General features: G+C 40.6%; 1 protein-coding gene across 3 annotated transcripts in view; it reads right to left on the reverse strand.

The window, feature by feature from the left end:
* Nucleotides 1-24,367, reverse strand: part of LOC311300252 (sucrase-isomaltase, intestinal-like) — a 65,900-nt gene that overhangs the window by 21,624 nt on the left and 19,909 nt on the right. For 2 of the 3 annotated variants that reach the window (XM_084424417.1, XM_084424418.1), the window contains 29 exons: nt 24,161-24,217; nt 22,535-22,659; nt 21,737-21,825; nt 21,265-21,314; nt 20,950-21,123; nt 19,179-19,328; nt 18,855-19,058; nt 18,310-18,464; nt 16,409-16,577; nt 15,984-16,080; nt 12,581-12,693; nt 12,286-12,411; nt 12,070-12,201; nt 11,779-11,898; nt 10,827-10,889; nt 10,312-10,428; nt 9,854-9,944; nt 9,079-9,217; nt 8,642-8,775; nt 8,487-8,521; nt 8,199-8,315; nt 7,786-7,934; nt 6,720-6,804; nt 6,350-6,406; nt 6,123-6,247; nt 5,385-5,473; nt 5,182-5,231; nt 3,159-3,320; nt 2,104-2,291 (listed from right to left, as the gene is read on the reverse strand). In XM_084424417.1, the coding sequence (XP_084280543.1) occupies nt 2,217-2,291; nt 3,159-3,320; nt 5,182-5,231; nt 5,385-5,473; nt 6,123-6,247; nt 6,350-6,406; nt 6,720-6,804; nt 7,786-7,934; nt 8,199-8,315; nt 8,487-8,521; nt 8,642-8,775; nt 9,079-9,217; nt 9,854-9,944; nt 10,312-10,428; nt 10,827-10,889; nt 11,779-11,898; nt 12,070-12,201; nt 12,286-12,411; nt 12,581-12,693; nt 15,984-16,080; nt 16,409-16,577; nt 18,310-18,464; nt 18,855-19,058; nt 19,179-19,328; nt 20,950-21,123; nt 21,265-21,314; nt 21,737-21,825; nt 22,535-22,659; nt 24,161-24,217 (3,249 nt within the window). In that variant the 3' untranslated portion in view covers nt 2,104-2,216. Of the gene's footprint in view, nt 1-2,103; nt 2,292-3,158; nt 3,321-5,181; nt 5,232-5,384; nt 5,474-6,122; nt 6,248-6,349; nt 6,407-6,719; nt 6,805-7,785; nt 7,935-8,198; nt 8,316-8,486; nt 8,522-8,641; nt 8,776-9,078; nt 9,218-9,853; nt 9,945-10,311; nt 10,429-10,826; nt 10,890-11,778; nt 11,899-12,069; nt 12,202-12,285; nt 12,412-12,580; nt 12,694-15,983; nt 16,081-16,408; nt 16,578-18,309; nt 18,465-18,854; nt 19,059-19,178; nt 19,329-20,949; nt 21,124-21,264; nt 21,315-21,736; nt 21,826-22,534; nt 22,660-24,160; nt 24,218-24,367 lie in introns of those variants that run through there. The other variant, XM_084424419.1, reaches the window with a different exon arrangement.

The following is a 24,367-nucleotide window of genomic DNA, read 5'->3' on the forward strand; positions in this document are numbered from 1 at the left end:
CACTGGACCAGCTCTATACCCTCTACAGGGTGCTGGAGGGTTCATGAGAGTTTGCCCAACCAATCCACATGTGCTATGTGGATTTGGAGAAGGCATTCGACTGTGTCCCTCGTGGCATCTTGTGGAGGGTGCTCTGGGAGTATGGGGTTCGGGGCCCTTTGTCAAGGGCTATCCGGTCCCTGTACGACCAGAGCAGGAGCTTGGTTCGCATTGCCGGCAGTAAGTCAGACTTGTTGTGCATGTTGGACTCCGGCAGGGCTGCCCTTTGTCGCCGGTTCTGTTCATAATTTTTATGGACAGAATTTCTAGGCACAGCCAGGGGCCGGAGGGGGTCAGGTTTGGGGACCAAACGATTTCTTCTCTGCTCTTTGCGGATGATGTTGTCGTGCTGACCCCATCAGACCAGGACCTTCAGCATGCACTGGGACGGTTTGCAGCCGAGTGTGAAGCGGCTGGGATGAGAATCAGCACCTCCAAATCCGAGGCCATGGTTCTCAGTCGGAAAAGGGGGGTTTGCCCGCTTCAGGTTGGTGGAGAGTTCCTGCCTCAAGTGGAGGAGTTCAAGTATCTTGGGGTCTTGTTCACGAGTGAGGGAAGGATGGAACGGTGCAGCTTCTGCAGTAATGCAGTCGCTGTACCGGTCTGTCGTGGTGAAGAAGGAGCTGAGCCGCAAGGCAAAGCTCTCGATTTACCGGTCAATCTACGCTCCTACTCTCACCTACAGTATGGTCATGAGCTGTGGGTCATGACCGAAAGGACAAGATCCCGGATACAGGCGGCCGAAATGAGCTTTCTCCGCAGGGTGGCTGGGCGATCCCTTAGAGATAGGGTGAGAAGCTCGGTCACTCGGGAGGAGCTCAGAGTAGAGCCACTGCTTCCCCACATCGAGAGGGGCCAGTTGAGGTGGCCTCCTGGACGCCTTCCCGGGAAGGTGTTCCGGGCATGTGGTGTTCTGGAGGGACTATGTCTCCCGGCTGGCCTGGGAACGCCTCTGTGTCCCCCCGGAAGAGCTGGAGGAAATGTCTAGGGAGAGGGAAGTCTGGGCATCCCTGCTTAGACTGCTGCCCCTGCGATCCAGTCCTGGAAAAGCGGAAGAAGATGGATGGATGGATGGATGGATGGATATTTATTTCTTGATTTACCCCAAAAGAATGGAAGTGGAGTGTGACAACATGCCCCATAGGATGTAACATGTGCGGGGCACATCGTAACATGACCATATGACAGATTAAAATGTTATCTGACCTAATAAAAAAAATATATACAAGAAAACTACATTTTAATTTTGTCAATAAAATACAATTATTTACTTTTTCATATACAATAATGACATTTTTTTTAATAATTAAAAATATATATTTTTTTGAGTATGACAAACAAAGGCCTGGGTTTTACCTGGGTAATATTGTATTTCCAATAAGGCATTTAAAATACATTGAAATACATTTAAATTTTTTATATAAAATATACAGTCAGTTCTGACATTTCTAAATATTTTATACAATTTGTTCTTTTTACGCCTGATAGCAAGGCTTCGAAGCTTGTGTCGAGAACATCTCACACAGTGACATTTCCGTGACATTTGTGATTTATTTTATTAAATGTTATGTGAATCCTATCATTTTTAATTTACATATAGAAATACAATTTTTGGCTTTCATGAATGTGAAAAGAAAAATTATATATTTTTTTAGAAACCATATTTTTCTGTTATCAAATATCACAATCATAACTATACATTTTCTAAATACCTCTTTTAAGCAAAACGGAATATTGAATTTAAAAAAAACTAAAATTATATATCAGTACAAGCCATTGTAGAGATGCATGTCTATCCTTCACAGCATTGCTTTCATTCTTGTAAAAAATCAATAATGTTGTCTTATTTTTTCAAGTTGGCTCAACTTGTTTTTATTTTTTATTTGTCTTGACAAGAAGTTTTAAGTTCAAAAGATTACCTGGTACTCATTAGATGAACTAAAGTATTTAAGTTGATATTAACTGGAGTGGATTAGTTGAGTTAACTTAAAAAGTTGAATGCGATAGGTTGCCTTGTTTTTTGTTTTTTTGCTAGCTCAACTATTGTATTCTAAACCAGAAATAAAGACAAACCACATTCTCTTGACTTTAGATGTACCGCTTTATTACTACATTGGTAAATTAAGGTAAACAATCATGTGATTGCTCTTTCCGTAGACTGGTGTCCAAGTCTAAGCCTAGTTCCAGGTGATTGTGAAAGGCTTTTCAATGGTGTGAGATTGTGATGTTGCATCAAACTGCAACTCCTGGACCTGAGGGAGAGGAAAAGACAGAGTTTATGATGAAGTTTATCAGACAGAATGAAAGCTAATCTACACACTCATGGTCAACAGTTACTACACAAATCTGCTTTAAATGAATATTTCACCCCAAAATGAAAATGTGCTGGAAATGTACAGGTCCTCTAAGATGTAGATGAGTTTGTTTCTTCATGGGAACAGATTTGGAGAAATGTAACATTACATTACTTGCTCAGCAATGAATCCTGTGCAGTGAATGAGACTCCAAACTGCTGATAAAACACATCACAATAATGCACAAATGATCCACACCACTCCAGTCCATCAGTTAAACTCTTGTGAAGAGAAAAGATTAAACAAATCCATCAAGACATTTTAACCTCAAACCACTGAGTCTGGCTAAAATATGAGTCCATAATCCATAATAACGCTTCCTCCAGTGAAAAAGTCCATCACGTGTTGTCCTCTCACATCAACATCCACACACATATTTGTTTTGGACTGTTTTGGCTTGTAAATGGTACTTGATTATTCCTCTCCTGTTATTGAGTTATCCAATTATTGAGTATTCCTTTCCTGATTCAGACCAGACGACTTTTTCATTGGAAGAAGTGTTATTACGGATTATGGACTCGTATTTTAACCAGAACTAATGGTTTAAAGTTAAAAAGTCTTAATGATGGATTTGTTTACTCTTTTCTCTCCACAAGACACTAATGGACTGGAGTGGTGTGGATCACATGTGGATTATTGTGATGTGTTTAATCAGCAGATTCACCGCACAGGATTCATTGCTGAGCGAGTGATGTAATGCTACATGTCATTTGTATGAGTGTCTGACAGTGTGAAGCTGAAGTATGTTTGCATGAAGAGTCTGACCTGAGCGTTATATGTGAATGGCAGGTCGGCGTCAGGCTGTCCAGTCACGCTCATGGTAACACGAGTGACGGGCGCTGTTACACCCCACACCTTCACCAGACCCAGAGTCAACCTGTCAGCCTCGGCCAGACCGTCTGTGGGAACCATGCTGGTGAGAACACCCTATACAGATCAACACACAGATGTTACACACATATCAACACACAGATGTTACACACATAAATACACAGATGTTACACACATATATAAACACACAGATGTTACACACACATAAACACACATCACAGCTGTTACATACATATATAAACACACAGCTGTTACACACATATAAACACACAGATTTTAAAACACACATCACAGCTGTGACACACATAAACACACAGATGTTAAAACACACATCACAGCTGTTACACACATAAACACACAGGACAGCTGTTACACACATATGAACACACAGATGTTACACACATAAACACACAGCTGTTACACACATAACACACAGATGTTACACACATATAAACACAGCTGTTACACACATAAACACACAGGACAGCTTGTAGGAGCCTAAATGCAGTTAAAGGGATAGTTCACTTTGAAATAAAATTTTGGTATGTTTTAGCTTACCTCAAGGGCATCCAAGATGTAGGTGTCTTTTTTTCCGCAGTAGTTTCAATTTTGATATTTTTAGGTCAAACCGTTCTTGTCTGACAGTCATATCATGCAGGTCTATGGTCACCATCTCAAAGAGCATGCACAGAGTCCAAATTAAAACAATTCCCCATCGTCCAAATTAAACGAAAACGAACAGCATTTATATCGTTTTTAACTCTTGTAACACAGCCACGTCCAAGTGATCTGAGGGCGCGGGCGCTTCCTGCTGTGTGACGTGTGCGCAGACTTGTGCATAGATATATATACACTAGATTCCGCCTTAAAGACAATGAACTGCCGTAGCCAAGGCGACATCTAGTGTATATATCTATGCACCAGTCTGCGCACACGTCACACACCAGGATGCGCTCGCGCCCTCAGATCACTTGGACGTGGCTGTGTTACAAGAGTTAAAAACGATATAAATACGATGGGGAATTGTTTTAATTTGGACTCTGTGCATGCTCTTTGAGGTGGTGACCATAGACCTGCATGATATGACTGTCAGACAAGAACGGTTTGACCTAAAAATATCAAAATTGAAACTACTGCGGAAAAAAAAGACTCCTACATCTTGGATGCCCTTGAGGTAAGATAAAACATACCAAAATTGTATTTCAAAGTGAACTATCCCTTTAACTGATAAATAACTTTAATTTATGCGTTAAATAGTAATTTACATGATTCATTTATGTGGAGGAAATTGAAGGGAATATTTACAGTATTTACAGGTTGATGCAGTTATTTACAGTAATGCAATGAGTTAATTTTGTAATTATCTAAAACGTGTGTGGATAATTTAGAGTGCATTTATATTACATTGGTGATATTTTGGGAATAGAGGACTGTTATCGCATTTTTACCTTTAACTGCGTGTACCTTTAATTGTTTGGAATACTCTCGCGAGAAGGGTAAAGTTTTCGGATTGAACAGTCAGGCAAGCAGAGAGTGGAGCCTCACAGTTTTTTTTAACCTTTTTTCTCTATCTCCCTTTCTTTTTTTTGTCGTTAATTAATCATTTCATTTTCTGTAATATTCCTGTGCTGATGTTTTTGTTGCTAACTGAGTAAACAGATTAAAAAAAATTCACGAGTGGTCCTGTGGATTATTGATGTGGATTCGGACGATAAGGGAGTGGACAAAGTGTCACGCTAGGGCTTCATTCAGTGGAAACCTACACAGCTATTACACACATATAAACACACAGATGTTACACACATATAAACACAGCTGTTACACACATAAACACACAGGACAGCTGTTACACACGTTACACACTTGGATTCCCTATTGGATTTAATGAACACAATCCAAATAAATCTGAAAGAACTGCACACATAGGTTTCTTCTAAACAAATGAACGTAGGCCTACCGAAGACGCGGTGAAAGTTGTCAAGAGGAAACGCTTGTTCTGAACAGTATCTTTAAGGAGAAAGAAGCAAAAAAAGGGTTTTAGGATGATGTACAAACTAAATTGAAGATACATATTCAACACCCCAAACACACACACACACACACACTCACTCTCTCTCGCTCACTCACTCACTCACTCACACACACACACACATAACTCACCAATTCCCTCTCCGTCATCCCAGAACAAGGATCCATGTGCTGAACCTCCATCATCAAGAGCAACAAGAAGACCCAGAGGATTCAGACGACTACAAGAAGAAAAAAACACAAAACAAAACAGTGAACATTACATTAGTGTTGTGACATCACAAGAATAAACATATTAACACCTACATTTACATATTAAACTGTCCTTATTATGATATTTGAAAGGTTCCTAGTGTTGTATTGGAGTCTCCTATAATAGGTTCACATGCAACATCTCAGTGTCTGAAACGCTTCAATCAAGGATTCAGTCTCTAAACCCCGCCTCTCTGACAGCTGCTCTGCTCTGATTGGTCAGATGGCCCAGTCTGCTGTGATTGGTCAGAAACCAAATGCTCATTATCATATCTGAATCTCAGCTCTTGATACACAGCGATATAAAACTCCTTTTATCTGCACTTTGATCTTTCAACTTTGCAGGCATTTTACATTCACAAACAGCTCTATTACACACTGCATTAGAGGGAATATCTGAAAAAGCATAATATGGGTTCTTTAATACTTATTCAGTGATCAGAAATTTGGTCATCTTGATGGACAACAATGTGAACTCACACAATGTGGAATATGGATATGAAAAAGAAAATGGACTGTTTGTCTAGCAAGAAACCTTTTGAAAGTGGAAAATAAAATCCTATGCAACTCTAGAGAAATGTCAGAAGTCTTAATAAAGATGGCGGGCAGCTTCTTGACCTGTAGTGTGTGTTGCTCTCTGCTTTCTGCCAGGGCAGGATGTGTCCTCCTCTCACGTGCAGGTTAATTTTCCATAATGGTGTTTCCATATCCACAAACTGTCCTCGCACTCCAACAACTTCACCCTGGTGGATCAATGACACACCAGCAGAAAAGAGAGTGCATTATGACTAATCTTTCATTGACATGTTACAGAAATCTGGCATGCTTGCTGATGAAATGCTTACCGTGTGGTAATCGTACCAGCGAGCGTTTGGCACATAGCCCCTGACCACAGTAACACCCTTCACAAAACAAAACCAATGGGACAGCAATTAACAACTACACAAACAACACATGTGTGTCAGTACAGGGGCATCATTTAAGTTTATGTGAGCAACCTCAAAACTCATAAATGACTAACGGAGACTCTGACTTGTAGCATTAACACAGTGGAGTTATGTTTGTGTAGCATGAACACAGTTGTTTGTGTGTGTGTGTATGTGTGTATGTGTGTGTGTGTGTGTGTGTGTGTGTGTGTGTGTGTGTGTGTGTGTGTGTGTGTGTGTGTGTGTGTGTGTGTGTGTGTGTGTGTGTGTGTGTGTGTCTGTTCAGTACCGGGTCCAGTGCAGGTGTGATCAGAAGAGCGGGACCCCAGAGGAACTGTCTGTCGATCTTCCATGTGTTTTCATCTGTGACAAACCTGGAATACAGAACATGATTTCATCAACACTGGACATGATCTCACATGATCTCATCAACACTGGAACACTTTTTAAGAAAATGGTTTTTGCATATGAACATGATCTCATAATTTTTAAGGTTGAGAGCAATACACAGACAGAGAATCTGGCCCAAGTTATGATTAGTAATTCCCATGATGCTTTGGGGGAGATGTAATTGAAACAAGAGGATTGACTGAAGATAATGCGATGAAGATACACAATATTGGCAAAAGTTTTGGGATGAATGCCTTTACATGCACATGAACTTTAATGACATCCCATTCTTAATCCGTAGGGTTTAATATGGAGTTGGCCCACCCTTTGCAGCTATAACAGTTTCAACTCTACTGGGAACACTTTCCACAAGGTTTAGGAGTGTGTTTATGGGAATTTTTGACCATTCTTCTGGAAGCGCATTAGTGAGGTAAGGCACTGATGTTGGACAAGAAGGCCTGGCTCTCAGTCTCCGCTCTAATTCATCCCAAAGGTGCTCTATCAGGTTGAGGTCAGGACTCTGTGCAGGACAGTCCAGTTCCTCCACACCAAACTCACTCATCCATGTCTTAATGGACCTTGCTTTGTTCACTGGTGTGCAGTCATGTTGGAACAGGAACATCGCCAAACTGTTCCCACAAAGTTGGGAGCATGAAAGTGTCCGAAATGTCTTGGTGTGCTGCAGCATCAAGAGTTCCTTTCACTGGAACTAAGGGGCCAACTCCTGAAAAACACCCCCACACCATAATCCCCCCTCCACCCAACTTTACACTTGGCACAATGCAGTCAGGCAAGTACCGTTCTCCTGAAAACCGCCAAACCCAGACTTGCCGTCCATCAGATTGCCAGTCAGAAAAGCGTGAAGGTCTTAAAGGGATAGTTGATGTGATGTTCTGCTGAACATCTGGCTCATGGTTTTGGGTGATTTTCATGTGTGTGTGAGTGAACTCTTGAGAAACACTCACTCGTGCAGAAGGGGTCTGACCACAGTGTTTCCATGAGCGTGAGCTTCGTACATCAGTGTGTACAGGTATGGCAGGAGGGTGTAGCGAATATTCAGCACGTCACGAGACACAGCAGCAAACTCCGATCCCCAGGCCACGGGGTCCTGCCTCTGTCAAAGATCAGATCATCATCATTCAGTACTTCTGAAGAAAACATGAATGGATTCTCACACGAGCTTCATTAGCACAGTTATGAAGGATCTAAAAAAAAAAACATTTTTAGATCCAAAAGAGCTTTTAAAAGGGAAAATACCTCTGACACAATAAATTCATACTATTGTCATACCTATAGGCTTTGAATAAGATAATCAAGTTTTTTGGTCCAGAAATCCTCAATCTGACCATAAACAGATGCTGGGAGTGTGTGTTCTTACTGGCATGTCAATGGTGTTGTGGTTTCTGGAGAACGGGTAGAAAGCTCCGAGCTGCATCCAGCGCAGGCACATCTCGTATTCGGCAGGGTTAAAGAAGCCACAGATATCAGCGCCGGTCTGGAACAAGAGTGATAGAGAGAAACACAAATATAGTTCTCTGTAAAAACAGAGCATACATAAATAAACTCTAGAGTCTGCATGGCTGCATGCTAGTGTAACCAAAACGAACAATATTTGTCAGGAAATAAAGCACACATGATAGATCAATAGGACGAGAGAGGCACTTACGTAAGGGATGCCAAATATGCTGAACTCCATCATGCCTGAAAGATAGAAAGGGAGGGAGGGAGGTTTTGGATTTCATGCATACAGATATTAGGTTTATACACTGAACTGTACAGTAGAGACCAAGAAGCACAAAATAATAAGCATCATCACCATACCTATGATGGACTTCAGAAGCTGGTTCCAGCTGGAGTAGTTGTCTCCCAGCCAATGTCCTGCCCAGCGCCCACTAGATGGGTATGTTGAACGGGTAACAACCACTCCTCTCTTTCCAGTGGTACTAAGCAAAGCACTGTGAAATACACATAGCATAATTTCAACACTGACGAACCCGGCCCTAAGGTCAGTCAGGTTCTCCTCCAGTGCGTGGAACCATTGGCATTTTAGCCTGAATATAAATATGTGATATTGTGTGATTTTTTTGTTTGTATTTGTCTGTTATTGTTTGTGTCAGTTACTGTTTGTGTTTTGAACCATGTGAGTCTTTAATAAAGCTTTGATAATGATGATGATAAACACACAAAGCAATCAAAGCTCGTATCAGAACAACCAAGAAATAAATATAGTAGTGAATATGGAGGAACAGAAAACTCACTCATAAGTGGGTTTGGTGTGAGACCATCCGTACAAGTTGTGGACATCATAATGCCTGACGCGTGTGCCATCATCGAGGATCTGCTCGCTGTTCATGCACATAGTCTTATGGTTCGGACCTCTATGCATGGACTCCAGTGCTGGGAAAAGATCACACACATGCAGATTCATTTTGGACAGAAAGAATGTTAAATACTAGTGTAAATGTTTGGAAGCTGCAGTATCGCTCGCTTGCACAGAGGCACGATAACTATATTCCCTCATTTTTGGTCATACAGATAAGAGTAATACATTGTTCAAAATAGTCATTTGTTTTCTCATTGAATTTACACAAATTAAAACATTTTTCCTTTGTAAAATAAATAAAACATCCGGATGTGCTTTCTGCCGTCTCAGTTTCCTCTCTAAATAAATGAGCTATACTGCAGAGATGACGTGTCAGCATTGTCAACTTCATCTTTGCACCCGACACTAACTCAGAAAAAACTGGTTCATTAATAAATAATCATAATATATTCTTGCTATTTTTTCATGATTTTTGCCAGTGCTTTGCTTCAAGCTTCATACATGTGCTAGAGAATATCTTCACTCCCAGAGTATATTAAAGTAATTAAATTAATATAAGCAAGCGCTTAGTCAACTAATGGTTTAAATGAACGACTACCGGTCGACTAGAAAAATCTTCAGTCAGGAGGAGGCCTAGTAAATGTTGACTATGGTGTTGTAAAATCTCTGGAGCCAAGTATTCATGCCAGGATGCGCTCATAAGAACTTACGGGGCATGTATGGAGGATTTTCCAAAGTTTGATCCCCTAAACACTTCTCTCCGACGGTGCCATGCACAAAACTGGCCGGCTCATTCATGTCCTTCAGAAAGCAAAACACAATGACAGTATTATCATCCAATCAATCCAAAGGGTATAACTGCGATGATATGCAAATGAGTGTAGAAATGGGGCATGGCTATGCTAAACCTTCACTTGTTCTTGCACAGCTCAGCATGACTCTGACAAGTAAGATGTATTCATGAATCAACATCCTTGTTAAGATTTCAACAACATTCTTATCATTTTCCTCAATTTTGGAGGTATTTAAATATTAAAGACATGTTGTTTTAAGAGCAACAAATGCGCGTAACAGCACAGATGTCCTCAAAGAACATCTTGTACAATTTTAATTCATGAATTTGCTTTACTTTTCACTCCATGAAAAATGACAAAAACAAAGCACTCACGATCCAAAGTCCATCAAACTTCATGACGTTGTTGTAATAGTCTTTAATCTGCTGTCCCCACCACTCTGCTGTACTTTTCTTGAAGAAATCAGGGAACGCCACGAACGCTCGGAACAGCTGAAAGTTTAAATGAAAGAAACATTAGGTTGGACACGATGCTTTAACCATTTCTACATGCCGATTTACATTTGCTCATTTGTTTAAACAGTAATGTACTTCTTCTTATCTGTTCTGATTGGCTGAGTTTGAGTTTGTTTACCACAGCATAGCACTAGTATGTGCTCATTGGCTGATGGTGTGTCTTCTACATGCTGACTGGTTAATAGTATCTATGATATCACACTCATCTCGCTTGACTCCCCATTGTACTGATGATTTCAGAAGGAATAGACTTGAATATGGAGGAGCTAAAGAAAAGGTGTCCGGTTTTCTCATTAAAGAGTGATAGAAATAGAAAGAAAGCGATATATATTGAAAAATAATAAAAACGGAACAAGAGAGAAAGAGGCAATTACCTTAACTTGAGTATCCCAGTCCAAGGAATTGTCCACATCCACATTGGGATAATCAGGCCACACCTATGAGAGCGAATCAACTGCTAAAATCAGGGGTTCAGGATCATTCCTGCTTTCAGTACATGTCCACGTCATACTGTATATGACTGAAAACATCAGATGAACAGGTTCTCTAATCAAAATGCTCCAAACAAATAAAAAAAAAATATCTTCAACTAATGTTGCGTTCCAGATGAAGTTTCCCACTTTAACCTCATTTAACCCGAAACTCTGAATCTGAATTCCTCTGCCACATTTGAAAATAATCAACAGAATTCTGAATTTTGCTTCATTCATCATCAAATGAAACTTCTGACTGAAGTATAGGTTGATTAATTTGCCTTTCAGTGGTTATTCCCAAGTAGGAGTTGGGAAACTTCCATTTTAGGACCTGGAGAATGCAGCATAACAAAACATAATAATGACATCTCAGGATAATGACATCAAGGAAGGAACAATATTTTTTAAGGAAACCGTCAGCACAAACGTCAGTAAGTATTAGCAAAGGATTTGATGAATTCAGTGCTGCTTTGTGCTATTATTTGATTTGTTTTACTACAAAACATTCATCCTGTTTGAGAAAACTATGGAAAATTGGTATGATAATAAAAATGGCATAAAGTAATAATAATAATTTACAAACTCAGTTTTTATGTAGGCTGACTGTCGATCCCTCACTGAGCAATGGCAAAATTTATTTCCATATCCTGTTGCATAGACAATCATATTATACTTAAACTGCAACACAAGCAAACCAATATTTTAAAAGCTACAGAGTTCAAGGTACCGCAGAACATGAAGTGCCCCAAACTTGTGCCGCAGAGCAGAGAAAAATACACTATCAACAAAACTATGAGGTATTGACTCAGTATACATCAATATATGCTGCTCTTTCTCTTTGCGTTTGTCATACCTTTCCCCACACAATGTCATCGCTGAGCTTAGGAGGCCATTTGATGAAAACGTCTTTTTCAATCCCGGTATCAAACGCAGGGTAGGAGCCTTTAGTCTCATTGGCTGCTATAGCCGGGTCCTGAAGCACACAAACAAATAAAGCATGTAGTTTTACTACAGAATACATTTCACTGCATGTTTCTGGCCATACTGATGTCAGACTACATCCATCTATATTGATAAGCTCTGTTCTCATTCCGACATCTTTTACACTTTTATGGAAACAACAGTAATTAAGAATTGTTGGTACCAAAATGAAGATATAGCGCATCCCCTCAGCCCTCATGCGGTCCACCAGAGCAGGAAGTCCCTTGAAGTTCTCCTTGTCCAGCGTAAAGTCCATCTGCCTCTCCATGTAGTCAATGTCTGCATATTGAACATCCTATGAGGGATCAAAGGTCAAATATTATGATTGTTTCGTTTAATGACCAAAGACATCAGAAGTTTAAAAGATGAGGTCGCTTACATAAGGAATTTGAGCAGCTTTCATGTCGTTGTAAAGATCTGCGATCTCCGCATCATTGGCGTAACCGTAGCGACAAAGCTGGAATCCAAGCGACCAATAGGCTGGAAGAACCGGGCGGCCGATCATCTGACAAACAAAACCAAGAGATAAATATTTTACATTTGATGCACTTACATTGTCGAACATATAAGTGGCTTAAGATGGTGGTTTCCAACCACATTCCTGAAGGCCCCCCAGCACTGCACACACACACACACACACTCTTACACACACACTCTTACACACACACACACACCTCAGTGTACTGTTGAACCACAACTTCTGGAGTGGGTCCCATCACCATATAGAAGTCCAAGATTCCTCCGATGGTGCGGTAGGTCAGAGCTGGAGTCGGCAGGATGGTCACATCTAAGAGCAAAACAAGCAAAAAAGTTAGAAAAGGATGACATCATCCATGTGACTCTGTCACGATACTAAAAGTCACAATACTAAAAGAAAACAAATGAATGTAAAAAGAAAATAAACTCAGATAATCCAAGTCCATGAGACAATGCGTCTAAGCATAAGCACTAACAGAAACAATAACTGACAGTGAACTGAGAACTCAGAAGAACTTAAATCTACACAGATAATGAACAGAAAAATAACAGGTGTGCTCAAATTAATCAGTAACCATAGTAACAAACAAGAGGAAACTAGAAACAATGCTGAGCAAACTAAAAGTCCATGAAAATGAAAGTAAGACAAGATAACTAAATAAGTGTGACTTTATGCCCCCCCTCTGAGAAGGCATGTCCTCGCACCTCGTAGCAGAGGAGGAGGTTCAGGAGGTGCACGAGGAGTTGGTGAAGGGATGGGAACAGGCAGGTGAACGGGGACGAACGACTGTGGCGGAGCCGATTGAGCTGGAGACCTGGGTGCAGACGGTGCTTTGCTGGAACCAGGCGACATCTCAGGCTTTGGAGGCAGACTGCTTTTGTGCGACTGAGCTGCAACCTCAACCCCTGAGGTGGAACTGGGGTACCGGAGGGCTGCAATGGAACCGGTGCGACTGAGGACTGACGCTGAGCCTGAGGGAAGGCGGAGCCAGACTGAGCCGAAGGGGTGGAGGATCGGAGCGCAGCGGACAGTTCACATGACCATGTCTGACCTATGTGGAGCCGGAAGGCCAAAAGGACCCCGTGGAGTCGTGAGCCTAATGGTCTCCAGTGATGCCCTGAGAGGAAGGAGTGGAGGCAGAGGAGTCAGGACAATGGGGCGACGGGCCAAGGTTGAGATACAGGATCAGCGGAGCCAGGGGATCCCCCAGTCCAGTTGGTGAATCCATACCGCAGATAGTAGGCATAGAGGATAGAGGATGAATACAAAACTGACTGGAAATGACGGAGACTGGGCTGGATCTGGAAAAGGAGGCGGGAAAGGGAGGCTGGGCGGGATCAGCCAATCTAAAGACGGTACTGCTTAGAAGGAAGGGATTAACGGGGCAGAGAACAGTACTCTCCAATTTCCAGAATTTTATCCACAGAGTTCAGAGTGCACTCACTCACTCCGTTGAGGGTGTGGACAGGCCAGACTTGTGGTGCTCCAAGTCGATGTTAGGCTTGGGTGCATTTTGTAGCGCTGGCAGCTCCGCGCAGAGGGTCGCTGCGAGCTAGGCACTGGGTCGTGTGGTAGGATGGATCGAGGGTAGACTCTCTTCAGACATTTGATAATGGTCTCCTTCCAGCTAGGTCCTTTGATGTCTGGGAGGTCTACAGGCTAGTGGTAATTCGCCCCAGTCCAAAACAGGGATTTTAGTGTCTAATCATCGTACTTAGTGGCGGCAGAAATCCCCAGTAAAATCCAAAAAAGTAAGTCCCTTTTGGGCAATGGCAGCCAACTGAGCTGCCATTTCCATTTTGAGGTTGGTTATTCTGTCACGATACTAAAAGTCCAAAGATTAAGATGAGTTAAGAGATTCCAAAACAAATAAATTTAATAAGAAAATAAAGTCGTCGAGCCAGTGTGTCTAAGCATTCAGAGATTTGAGTTTTTGTTGTCTACAACGATGCCGGTTTCAAAAACTTTCACTTTGAAACCTGTTTTAAGAACTTCGTGTTTTCAGACACCCAAAGCACAGTTGTCGTGTAAACGATCGGCCAAAACATATCAAAAGTTTTAAGTTTTGTGTAGCCATTTGGACTTTAGGACCCAGGAGCGAGTAGCAAGGGCTTAAATGTAGAGGTGTCCATAAGGGCGGGTTTTTGTGTTTTGTTGGCCGCTTGGACAGGAAACGGAGGGGAGTGGAACCGCGATTATATGAGCGTAGGCAGCCAGGTGTTGGCGTCCCGCGTGTTGAAGTGCGTGTGTGCATGTGTAGTCACCAGTAAATCAATTGTGGAAGCGTTTCCGAGTTTAACGCCGGTAAGTATGCTTCCCTTAAAGAGTGTGGTTTTGATGTGTGTCGTGCTGCCGTGTGTTGGTGCGGGTGGCCTAGCCCAAAGTAGGTATCTGTTAGCCTGATATCCAATTAATTGTTAGACTTTGGCCTTGCAAAGACTCATGTTTGTTTCATGTGTAGCCTGCTGTTATACCAGGTCCCGTGCGTTCCTTCATCCGTGCGCGTTGGTTTGTGCGCGCTCCGGCGTTTGTGTGCTTCAGTGCACACAGGATCATTAGGAGCCTTTTGTGAATGAACGCCGTCTCTCGTGAGTGTTCGACGGTTTACAAGTGCTTACAATGTATATCATCAGTAGGGTGCATGGGTTATGGGGATAAATAAATAAGTGTGTTTTTGTTTTTAGGTTTTTGCAGTTTGTGTACTCTGTTTGGACATCCAGCCACTGTTTTCTCATGTATGAAACTTTTGTATGTTTTTATTATTTAGTTATATTATGTCTGTGAATTTATATGATTAAGGTCATGTTTTTCTGATTATTGATACCTTACCATTGAGACAAATTGTTGTAATTGGGCAGTGTGCAATATTAACGATAAAGACGGGGGAGTGCTAGTGATATGTGCAATTTGGATAGCCTCCTATACAGCTGATTGTAGTAGTATTTTCTGCACTTTACTTGTTCAAACGAAGCGGGCAGTGCTTGAGTTCTCGTAGTTAGTGGGCAGGGCTCAATACTCAATGTATTAAGGTGACCACCTGTGTGGTGTGATTAGAATTGGTGTGTACTAACAAAGCACTTTATGGTTGATGCAGTGTAACCTTGGTTGCTGTTTTTGGTGTGCTGAACCCTTTTGGAGCCTTATACTCATGGTGAATTAAACGTGGATTCCTGTCAACATTGAGTACTGTGGTCCGGCCCAACTTTAGTTAATGTAGTTTTCATATGAATATTTGTCTACGAGAATTCATATAAATGCCTCTGATGTATTATTGTCATTAATGGTTGTTTTTTATTCAAAGCAAGTATTTTAACTACTCTGATTGAAGATTACAAATAAATAATGTTTATTGCTTTTGTTACATCAGCCTTCAATTGTTTCATTCATTTGAATATTATTAGCTTGGGGTGTATCTTTATTCTGGGGTATTAGTTGGGTCTCCCATCCCAGTCCAATAAATGGGAGTGGCGTAGTTAGACCATATTTTGGGGTATACTATCCTAGTAAGCTCCCAAAGGCCACATTTGGGTTACTCTTACAGCATTCAGCACAGGTTGTGTCCGGTGGGTCAAACATGTTTAGTGTGTGTTTGTACTCACCCATGGCATTGCTGTTGAGCAGGAGGACGCCGTGAGCGTTTTTTGATTTCTCCAGACCCATGTAGAAGGGATGGACTCCATAACTGTTCAGTTTATACTACAGATGGGCAGAAAGAGATCAGAGTTTGAGTTTGTGATGTGATTTCAGTTCTGCTCCAGACAATGTAGTGTCAATGAGAGATTTTTTTTTACTTTTTTGGCTTAAGAACAATGCAAATCCCATTTCCTACAGAAAGCAGAATGACCCTAAAATTGAAGATATCAGGGAAAAAATACCCCAGTATAAGCAATAAAATAACAAGCAATAAGCACAATATGAGATGCAATATCATTTACTTCAATCCTGAATGAATCAGCCATTTGTGAAGTACAGATGACATTATATATCAGGCTTGTAAAACATCAGCACTGGTTCGGGCACTCACCCCTGGAGGCTGGTCTTTGGCAAACAGGCCGTATGTGTGAAAGTTGAGGTCATGACTGTAGCTGGGGTGCTCGGTTTCACCAACACCATAGACATAGTTTGAGGGGAGGCGTGTGGAGATCTGAAGGAACTGATCGGAGAACGTGAACCCTGGCACAGCAGAGTCCCATCTAGAGGAGAAGAGATTTAGCAGAACTTTGAGGACACTGATAAATAAGTTCCTTATATTAAGAAGGCAAACTGTGTTTTATAGTCCTATATATTTATTTATATTTAATGCATTTTATTTAAAATATATTTAAAATATAAAAACACTAATTTGTTTTAGCCAAAAAATAGATTCAGTTGATAAAAAGTATACCTTGAATGTAATGCGTCTGCAAAATGCATGAATGTAAATGACATATGTCTGTCTCAGACATTTTTTTTGTTATCTTTGTTCACTTTCATGGACTTTTAGGTTGTATTAGTTTCTACAGTAGTTCCTGTTTTCCTTTGCCACTTATGAGTTGTCATGGAGATTCATTCATTAATCACATTGTCGTTAAATACCCTAATTTGTCTTGTATTTAAAGGGGTCATATAATGCCATTTTTGTACAAGCTAATATGATTCTTTAGGGTCTAAATTAAAAGTTTGTAATATACTTTAATTAAAAATTCTCATTAGTATTGTAAGAAAACACTAATTTTACCTGGTCAAAAACAGCTCTGTTTTCAGCACGCCGTTTCAGTGCATGTGTCTTTAAATGATAATGAGCTTTGCTCACCCCGCCCCTCTGTTCTGTGCGTACACCGTTTGTAACACAATAACCACGCGTTGTTCATTATAAACGTGGGATTATGAATTATATTGAGAACGTCGTACATAGAAAACATGCCGTAATGTACCCTGAGTGTAAACCTTAGACGCATTCATCGTGAAGCGTGCAGCAAGGTTTGCAAATTTCGCAAAGATTAATATAAATACTAATATAAAGGTTAATAAAACATTACACTCACATCTTCTGGAGGTTCAGCAGGAACACGTTGGTACCGATCCGTTTTTTCTCGTTTGTGAAGCTGTCTGGTGTGAAATGATTCGCAAACATGAAAGCACAGAGGATCGTGGGGAATCCTCGTGAGGGAATCCCCGCGTCAATCCTTTGGGCATATAGCTTCAAAAACAAAACTCAGCCACTGCTTCTTCAACGGCTCGGATTTAGGAACATCCAAATGACTGCTGTGTTCCTTATTACATCTAAGAACAGAACACCACAATCGCTTAGACGCCATTCTACTCCAGCATATCAACAATGGCGGACTACTATGACTACGGCTGTCACAGCTTGCTCAGGGCGGGTCTTGTGTTGAAACACGGCTGTCAATCACAATAGCGGGAGGGGCGTACGATCTTATGACGTCACAATATCGAACGGCTTGATTTCAGAGATGGTCAAACATATAAGGAGATTAAAACAAAACCACTGGATGGATTTTTATCATGATAGGATGGTTGTGTACAGGCACTGCCAACAGACATTTCAGTGCAATCAACTTGTAAAAGTGCATGTACCATTATATGACCCCTTTAAGTTATAGGGCCCTATCATAAACACGGTGCAATGCAGCCCCAGGCGCGACGCAAGTGTGTTTTGCTAGTTTCAGCCCGACGCAGTTTTCATGTCTGCGCCACGTTGTTTAAATAGCAAATGCATTTGTGCCCATTTGTTCACCCATGGGCTGCTGGTCTGAAAATGAGGTGTGTGTTCAGGCGCATTGATGACGCATTGCTAATTTGAGGAATTGAAATTTGAGCCATTGACCAACTGAAACCTGCTCTAAAGTCAATGGCGCAGTATTTATTTATTTTTGTTATTTAAAGAGCACTCTGTTATCAGAGTAATTGAGGTGTATTACTCACATGATTTCTTCTGAGCTCTTTCTGATGACTTTGATCCCGAATGGCTTGTTCTGGATCTGAACCCTGTACAGTCTGTTGTTTTCCTCAGTCTCTGGGGTGGCCGGCAGCTCGAGAGGAACGGGGACCTCGAAGCGAGCGTTGGCTGGGTCAAAGATCTAGATCAATAAGACCAAAATCAGTCGTAGTCTGAATTTCAGTCCTAAATATATTAATCTACATGTTTTTACTTTGTACTTATATTTTGAAAATACCTGCTTTCAGCTGTAATTGATGTATGTAATTACACTGTTGACCCTTCCCTTACACCTTAACCCACCCTTAAATATACTCATACCACACACACCTGTCCCTAACCTTACCTGTATCCCATCTCAATAGTGTTTTACAATACATCATGAAAACAATAAGTACATTGCACATAGTACTTAAAGCCACTTAATATAAAGTGGGACCAACGTATCTGTCAAATGCATGAATATGAATGGTATATTAACTATTAATATATGAATTGTATTGGTCTAAATCCTACATTTAGAAAAGCATACCTTCCAGCGCAGGCTTTTTCCACTCAGGAATGTGATTTCCACACGGAGCTTGTTGATGTCTCGAGATTGAGAGCGTTGAATTGGGAAATCGGTATTGCGCTCTATATCTACAGTGATGCCGCTTGCTGATCCAACAATGTTGCTGGTGATGTAGCCGTGGGTCTCGGCGTAATAACACCAGGGCTCGTTGGGAATACTTGAAGGCTATGAAAGATGATAAAAACATTTGGAGCAGATGTGTAGTATCACGTTCTAACAGTAACAGGAAAGACACACTTCAGCTCAAACAGTGTCTTTGAATATTGAATGTCTTTGCTCTCTGACCTCCCAGATGCAGCCGCGGGCTTCACATTTGGCCTGATCGGAACCCGCTTCAGGGTAACAGTCGAAGCGCCGAGTTTTTGGGTGTTTGGCCTCCCAGTTGACTGTGTAGTCCTTCCCCAGTTCCAGCTCCAAATTTATCAGATACATCACCTAGCAGATGATTTATATAATGCAAAAGACAGTATGTATGTGATTAACAAAAATGACAAATACCGTTGCGTTTCAATAAATGAAAATGCCCTTCATCATAGCCTAATGTGTGTGTAATTTTGAAAGCATCCCTGGACACTCTCTTGGAATGACAGCATCTCTCCTGGGACCCGAGTGAAACCTGCTATGTGTTAAAGGGGACATATAATGAAAATCTGACTTTTTCCGTGTTTAAGTGCTATAATCAGGTCCCCGGTGCATCTACCAACAGAGAAAATGTGACAAGTGAAACCGCACACTCTACAAAAGTCAAAGAAACGTCAAAAAGCGAGATCATTTCATGTTTGGCATTGAGAAAGGTCGCATGTGACCGAAACGTTATTTTTTTTCTCAGTAAAAGCACTTGAAATTATCTCGCTTTTTTAAAATTTCTTCGTCTTTTGTGGAGTATGCAGACTCTTTTGAAGTGCATTTATCATTGGATTATTTTGTCTACGCACCTCATGTTGACTTAGTTTGAAGACGGTGAGTTCTTGGCTACTCTTCATTTAAAGGGACACAAAAACGGCGCACATTTGCTCACACCCAAAAAGGGGCAACTTTGACATGCTATATTATAGCAGCTATAATAAATAATCTGGGGGCTGAAATTGCACAGAAACATTCTGGGGACACCATAGATTTATATTACATCTTGTGAAAAGGGCATAATATATGTCACCTTTAAACACAAGTCAATCTCCATTTTGGGGACATGGTTCGTCGGACTGGGTCACAGTACAAATTACGTTATGTCGGCTGTTTTGTTTAGAGACGTTCTCCGAATGTCAAGTTAGCAAATACATTTCGGAGAATTCTGTAAAGCCACTGATGTACATTTTCAGATGGCTTATTGTTGAGAAAACCCTGGCTTTTAATGGAAGTAATAGATATAAGTTTCTGTTAATTTATATGCTTTTTAGCTTCTGTTTTTGACTTTAGTTGCAATGCATGACGTATGTTTGCATTATGCTGTATTATTTAGAATGCTGAAATGCGAAAACATTCTCATTACGGTGTGAATTTTTTATTACAATGCAAAAACATTACAAACATTATTTTCATTAGAAAAGAGTGTAAAATACAACTATAAGCATTTAAATTCGTTAGATTTTTAAAAAAACTTTTTTCATTTAATTTCTTTATTACAACAAATATATCAAATGTATCAAAAACTTAATGACCCTAAAATAGGCTTCATTCATCTTTCTGTAAACAATATTTCTTTTTATAATTTCTTTCTTTTGATGTTTGAGGCAAACCGTCACAGCGATTTCTGCTTTTAATTGAGTGGCTTTAAACTATAATAACAGGCCCTGAAGTTTCTGTCAATTTATCTGCCTGTTAGCTTTTATTTTTGACTTATAATACAATAAAATCTGAAGATGCAATAATATCCTCCAAAGGGATGTTAACGTGAACATTAAATAAAAATTGACCCCATTTACTTTATATTCCTGGTCTCAATGTGCATTATACCTATTTCTGTAGGATGTTAAATAACCCATTTCAACCAAACACACAAACACAGTTTCATGTTGACTTTGGTGGTGAATAGAAAACTCTTTAAAACTATGACTACCTTCTTGGTGGAATCGTAGTGAACCTGGGACTCGGTCAGAGCGTCAGTAGTGATGCCATCCGACACGAGCACAGAGGCGGGAGCCGCGCTCACTCCCATCACTGTGATGTTCTCAAACTTCAAGCTGTTCGGATCCGTGTAGCCATTGTGGGCAACGTGCATTGTCAAGACATCCTGATCCAACAGAAAAATATCACATATTACTACAGATTACAGGAATAGATGCCATTTACAAAAATACTTAAATGACTACAATGTAATGGCATCCAAAAACAAACAAACAAAAAATAGAAATGTGACATTAGGATGATGTACATTAGCCACAGAAAACTGGTAATGAATGTGGGAGCCGGATGAAACAGTATCTAAGAAAAAGAGAGAAAGAAGTTATGAGAGACAAATCAACTTTATATATGAGAACCTGATTTTTTCAAGAAACATTTGGATAAATCTAACAATTTAGTCTCTATAATATGGCTCAATAATATAAGGATGAACCTGTGATCAATTAGAAAAAGTTTCAGGCCAGTGTTTTTTCACTACATCTCGTTTATGAGTTATGCCTTGCAGATGCAAACATTTGTTTTTCTTTGCACTGTTAATTTATTGAACATTTTGATGTTGCAAATTCTGATTCTCGTTTTAAAGGTAAATTTCTCTACCTTGCTAACATAGGTGATGTAATCTGAAGTTCAGACATTCTTGTTATTGAGCCCTGTATAAGGTTGATTTTTTTCTGACAGTGAACTGAACAACTTTGAATCAAAAGCAAGTCCCAGTAAAATACCTCGAGAGTCTCCGTCATCCCAGAACAGCTCGCCTGATGCAGCGTCGTTGTCATCGAGAGCCACGATCAATCCCATGGGAAGACGCCGGCTGAGGAAACACACAACTTTCACCAGAAACTCAAGAGCAGACAGAAAACAGATCCTCTGAAGTTCAGATGGGATTGTTGTTGGTGAATAACCTCACAGAAACTGTACAGCAAAGCCGGGTGGATTTTAAATATGTATATGTGATGTATTTGCATATCAGCCCAAAAGATACGTTAAGAGATACAATACATTTTCATTTCTACTGCCGAAGGTGTGATATATTCAGAGGGAAATAAAAGCAAACTACAAAATAAACAGCTATTGAACACAGAAAAAAATTCAAACAATGTTCCCTAATGTAAAATAGAAACTCAGGCCTCATGCAGATGAACAGGAGCGAGATGAATGAAAACACAGAGGAACAATCAACAAAAGAGAAACGTTCCAAGCGAACAAAAACCCACACATCTAAATATTTATCATCCTAAACTCACATTGCAATATTAACCATGTTATAGTGATGCTGTGAATCATGTTACAACTGCTCTGAATAGTTGTCATTAATATGGTAATTCAAAGAAGACTATAACACACTCTCCAAAAAATAGCAGACACTTGGGCGTTAGATGTGTTTTATGTAAGTGGACGGAGCTGAATGTCTCCCTGAGAGCGGATTGACTGTGTTTTCACGGATAGAGTTTAGTGACAGTACATGGTTTAATATGAGCCGGTGTATTTTTAGGGTAAATCTCCAGGTTTCCCATCATTACCTGTATGTAGTGGTGACGTCTGGTCTCTGTACCGGCAGAATGGCTCCTCCTCTCAGGTGTAAACCAAGTTTATCAGCGGGCAGGTTCAAGGAAACCTTTGCTTTACGTTCTGGAATCCTTATCTCCTAGAAAACAAAGTGGGGTTTGTTAAGTTTGCCCACTTACAAAGAAATGAAGGGTCAATCATTTTATGGTAGGTTTATTTTAACGGATAGAGACAGAATATCAACCAAAAAATCCAGAAAAAAAAAAAAAAACATATTATATATAGGTTATAAATTGATTTGCATTTCAGTGAGTGAAATAAGTATTTGATCCCCAAGCAAAACATAATTTAGTACTTGGTGGAGAAACCCTTGTTGGCAAGCACAGAGGTAAGACGTTTCTTGTAGTTGGTCACCAGGTTTGCACAAATATCAGGAGGGATTCTGGTCAACTCCTCTTTACAGATCCTCTCTAAAGCCTTAAGGTTTCTTTGCTGTCGCTTGGCAACTCGAGGTTTCGGCTCTCTCCACAGATATCAGTATATTAAGGTCTGGAGACTGGCTAGGCCACTCCAAGACCTTAATGTGCTTCTTCTTGAGCCACTCCTTTGTTGCCTTAGCTGTGTGTTTTGGGTCATTGTCATGCTGGAAGACCCATCCACGACCCATCTTCAGTGTTCTGGCTGAGGTAAGGAGGTTCTCGTCCAAGATTTGACAGTACATGGCCCCGTCCATTTGCCCCTCAATACAGTGAAGTGGTCCTGTACGCTTAGCAGAGAAACGGCCCCAAAGCATAATGTTTCCACCTCCATGCTTGGCTGTAGGGAGGGTGTTCTTGGGGTCATAGTCAGCATTTCTCTTCCTCCAAACACGACGAGTTGAGTTGATGCCAAAGAGCCTGATTTTGGTCTCATCTGGCCACAGCACTTTCTCCCAATCCTTCTCTGAATCATTAGATGTTCATTGGCAAACTTCAGACGGGCCTGTACATGTGTCTTCTTGCGGGCGCTGCAGGATTTCACCCATTGCGACATAGTGTGTTACCACTGGTTTGCCTGGTGACTGTGGTCCTAACTGCCTTGAGATCAGTAAGCTCAAGCTCCTCCCGTGTAGTTCTGGGCTGATCCCTCACCTTTCTCAGGATCATCCGTACCCTCATGCTCCTCGGCCGCTACAGACCGTGGGCAATTGATGGTTATTTTTTATTTCTTCCATTTCCGAATAATCACACCAACAAGTCTTCTCTCCAAGCTTCTTGCCGATGATCTTGTTGCCCATTCCAGCCTTGTGCAGGTCTACAAAGTGACAGGACTAATCTGTGTATCACATGGGCACATAAGCAATCTGTGGGAGGCAGAATTCTTGCCGGTTGTTTGGAGATCAAATACTTATTTCACTCAATCAAATGCTCAATCAATCAATATATAACCTTTATATAATGTGTTTTTATGTGTCTCTATCCATTAAAATAAACCTACCATAAAAATGATAGACCCTTCATTTCTTTGTAAGTGGACAAACTTACAAAATCTGCAGGGGATCAAATTATTTTCTCCACTTTATATATATATATATATATATATATATATATATATATATACTGTATAGTATATAGGTTTGTGGTGCTAGAGGATGGTCTCACCGTCTCAAAGTCATACCAGATGGCATCTGGGATATAGGCCTCAACAGTTTCAACACCCTAAAACAAGCAAACAAACAAACAAATAAACAGGAACAAACATTATTTTGATAGTTTAAAATTGAGTATTATTCATTAAACTGGTGGTCATTTTTTTAAGACAGATATGGTCCTCCTGTCATTGTTTTTCAAGATTCAGAAAGAGAGAAT

Source organism: Rutilus rutilus (genome assembly GCF_951802725.1).
Source record: "Rutilus rutilus genome assembly, chromosome: 1".
Taxonomy (NCBI): Eukaryota; Metazoa; Chordata; class Actinopteri; order Cypriniformes; family Leuciscidae; genus Rutilus; species Rutilus rutilus.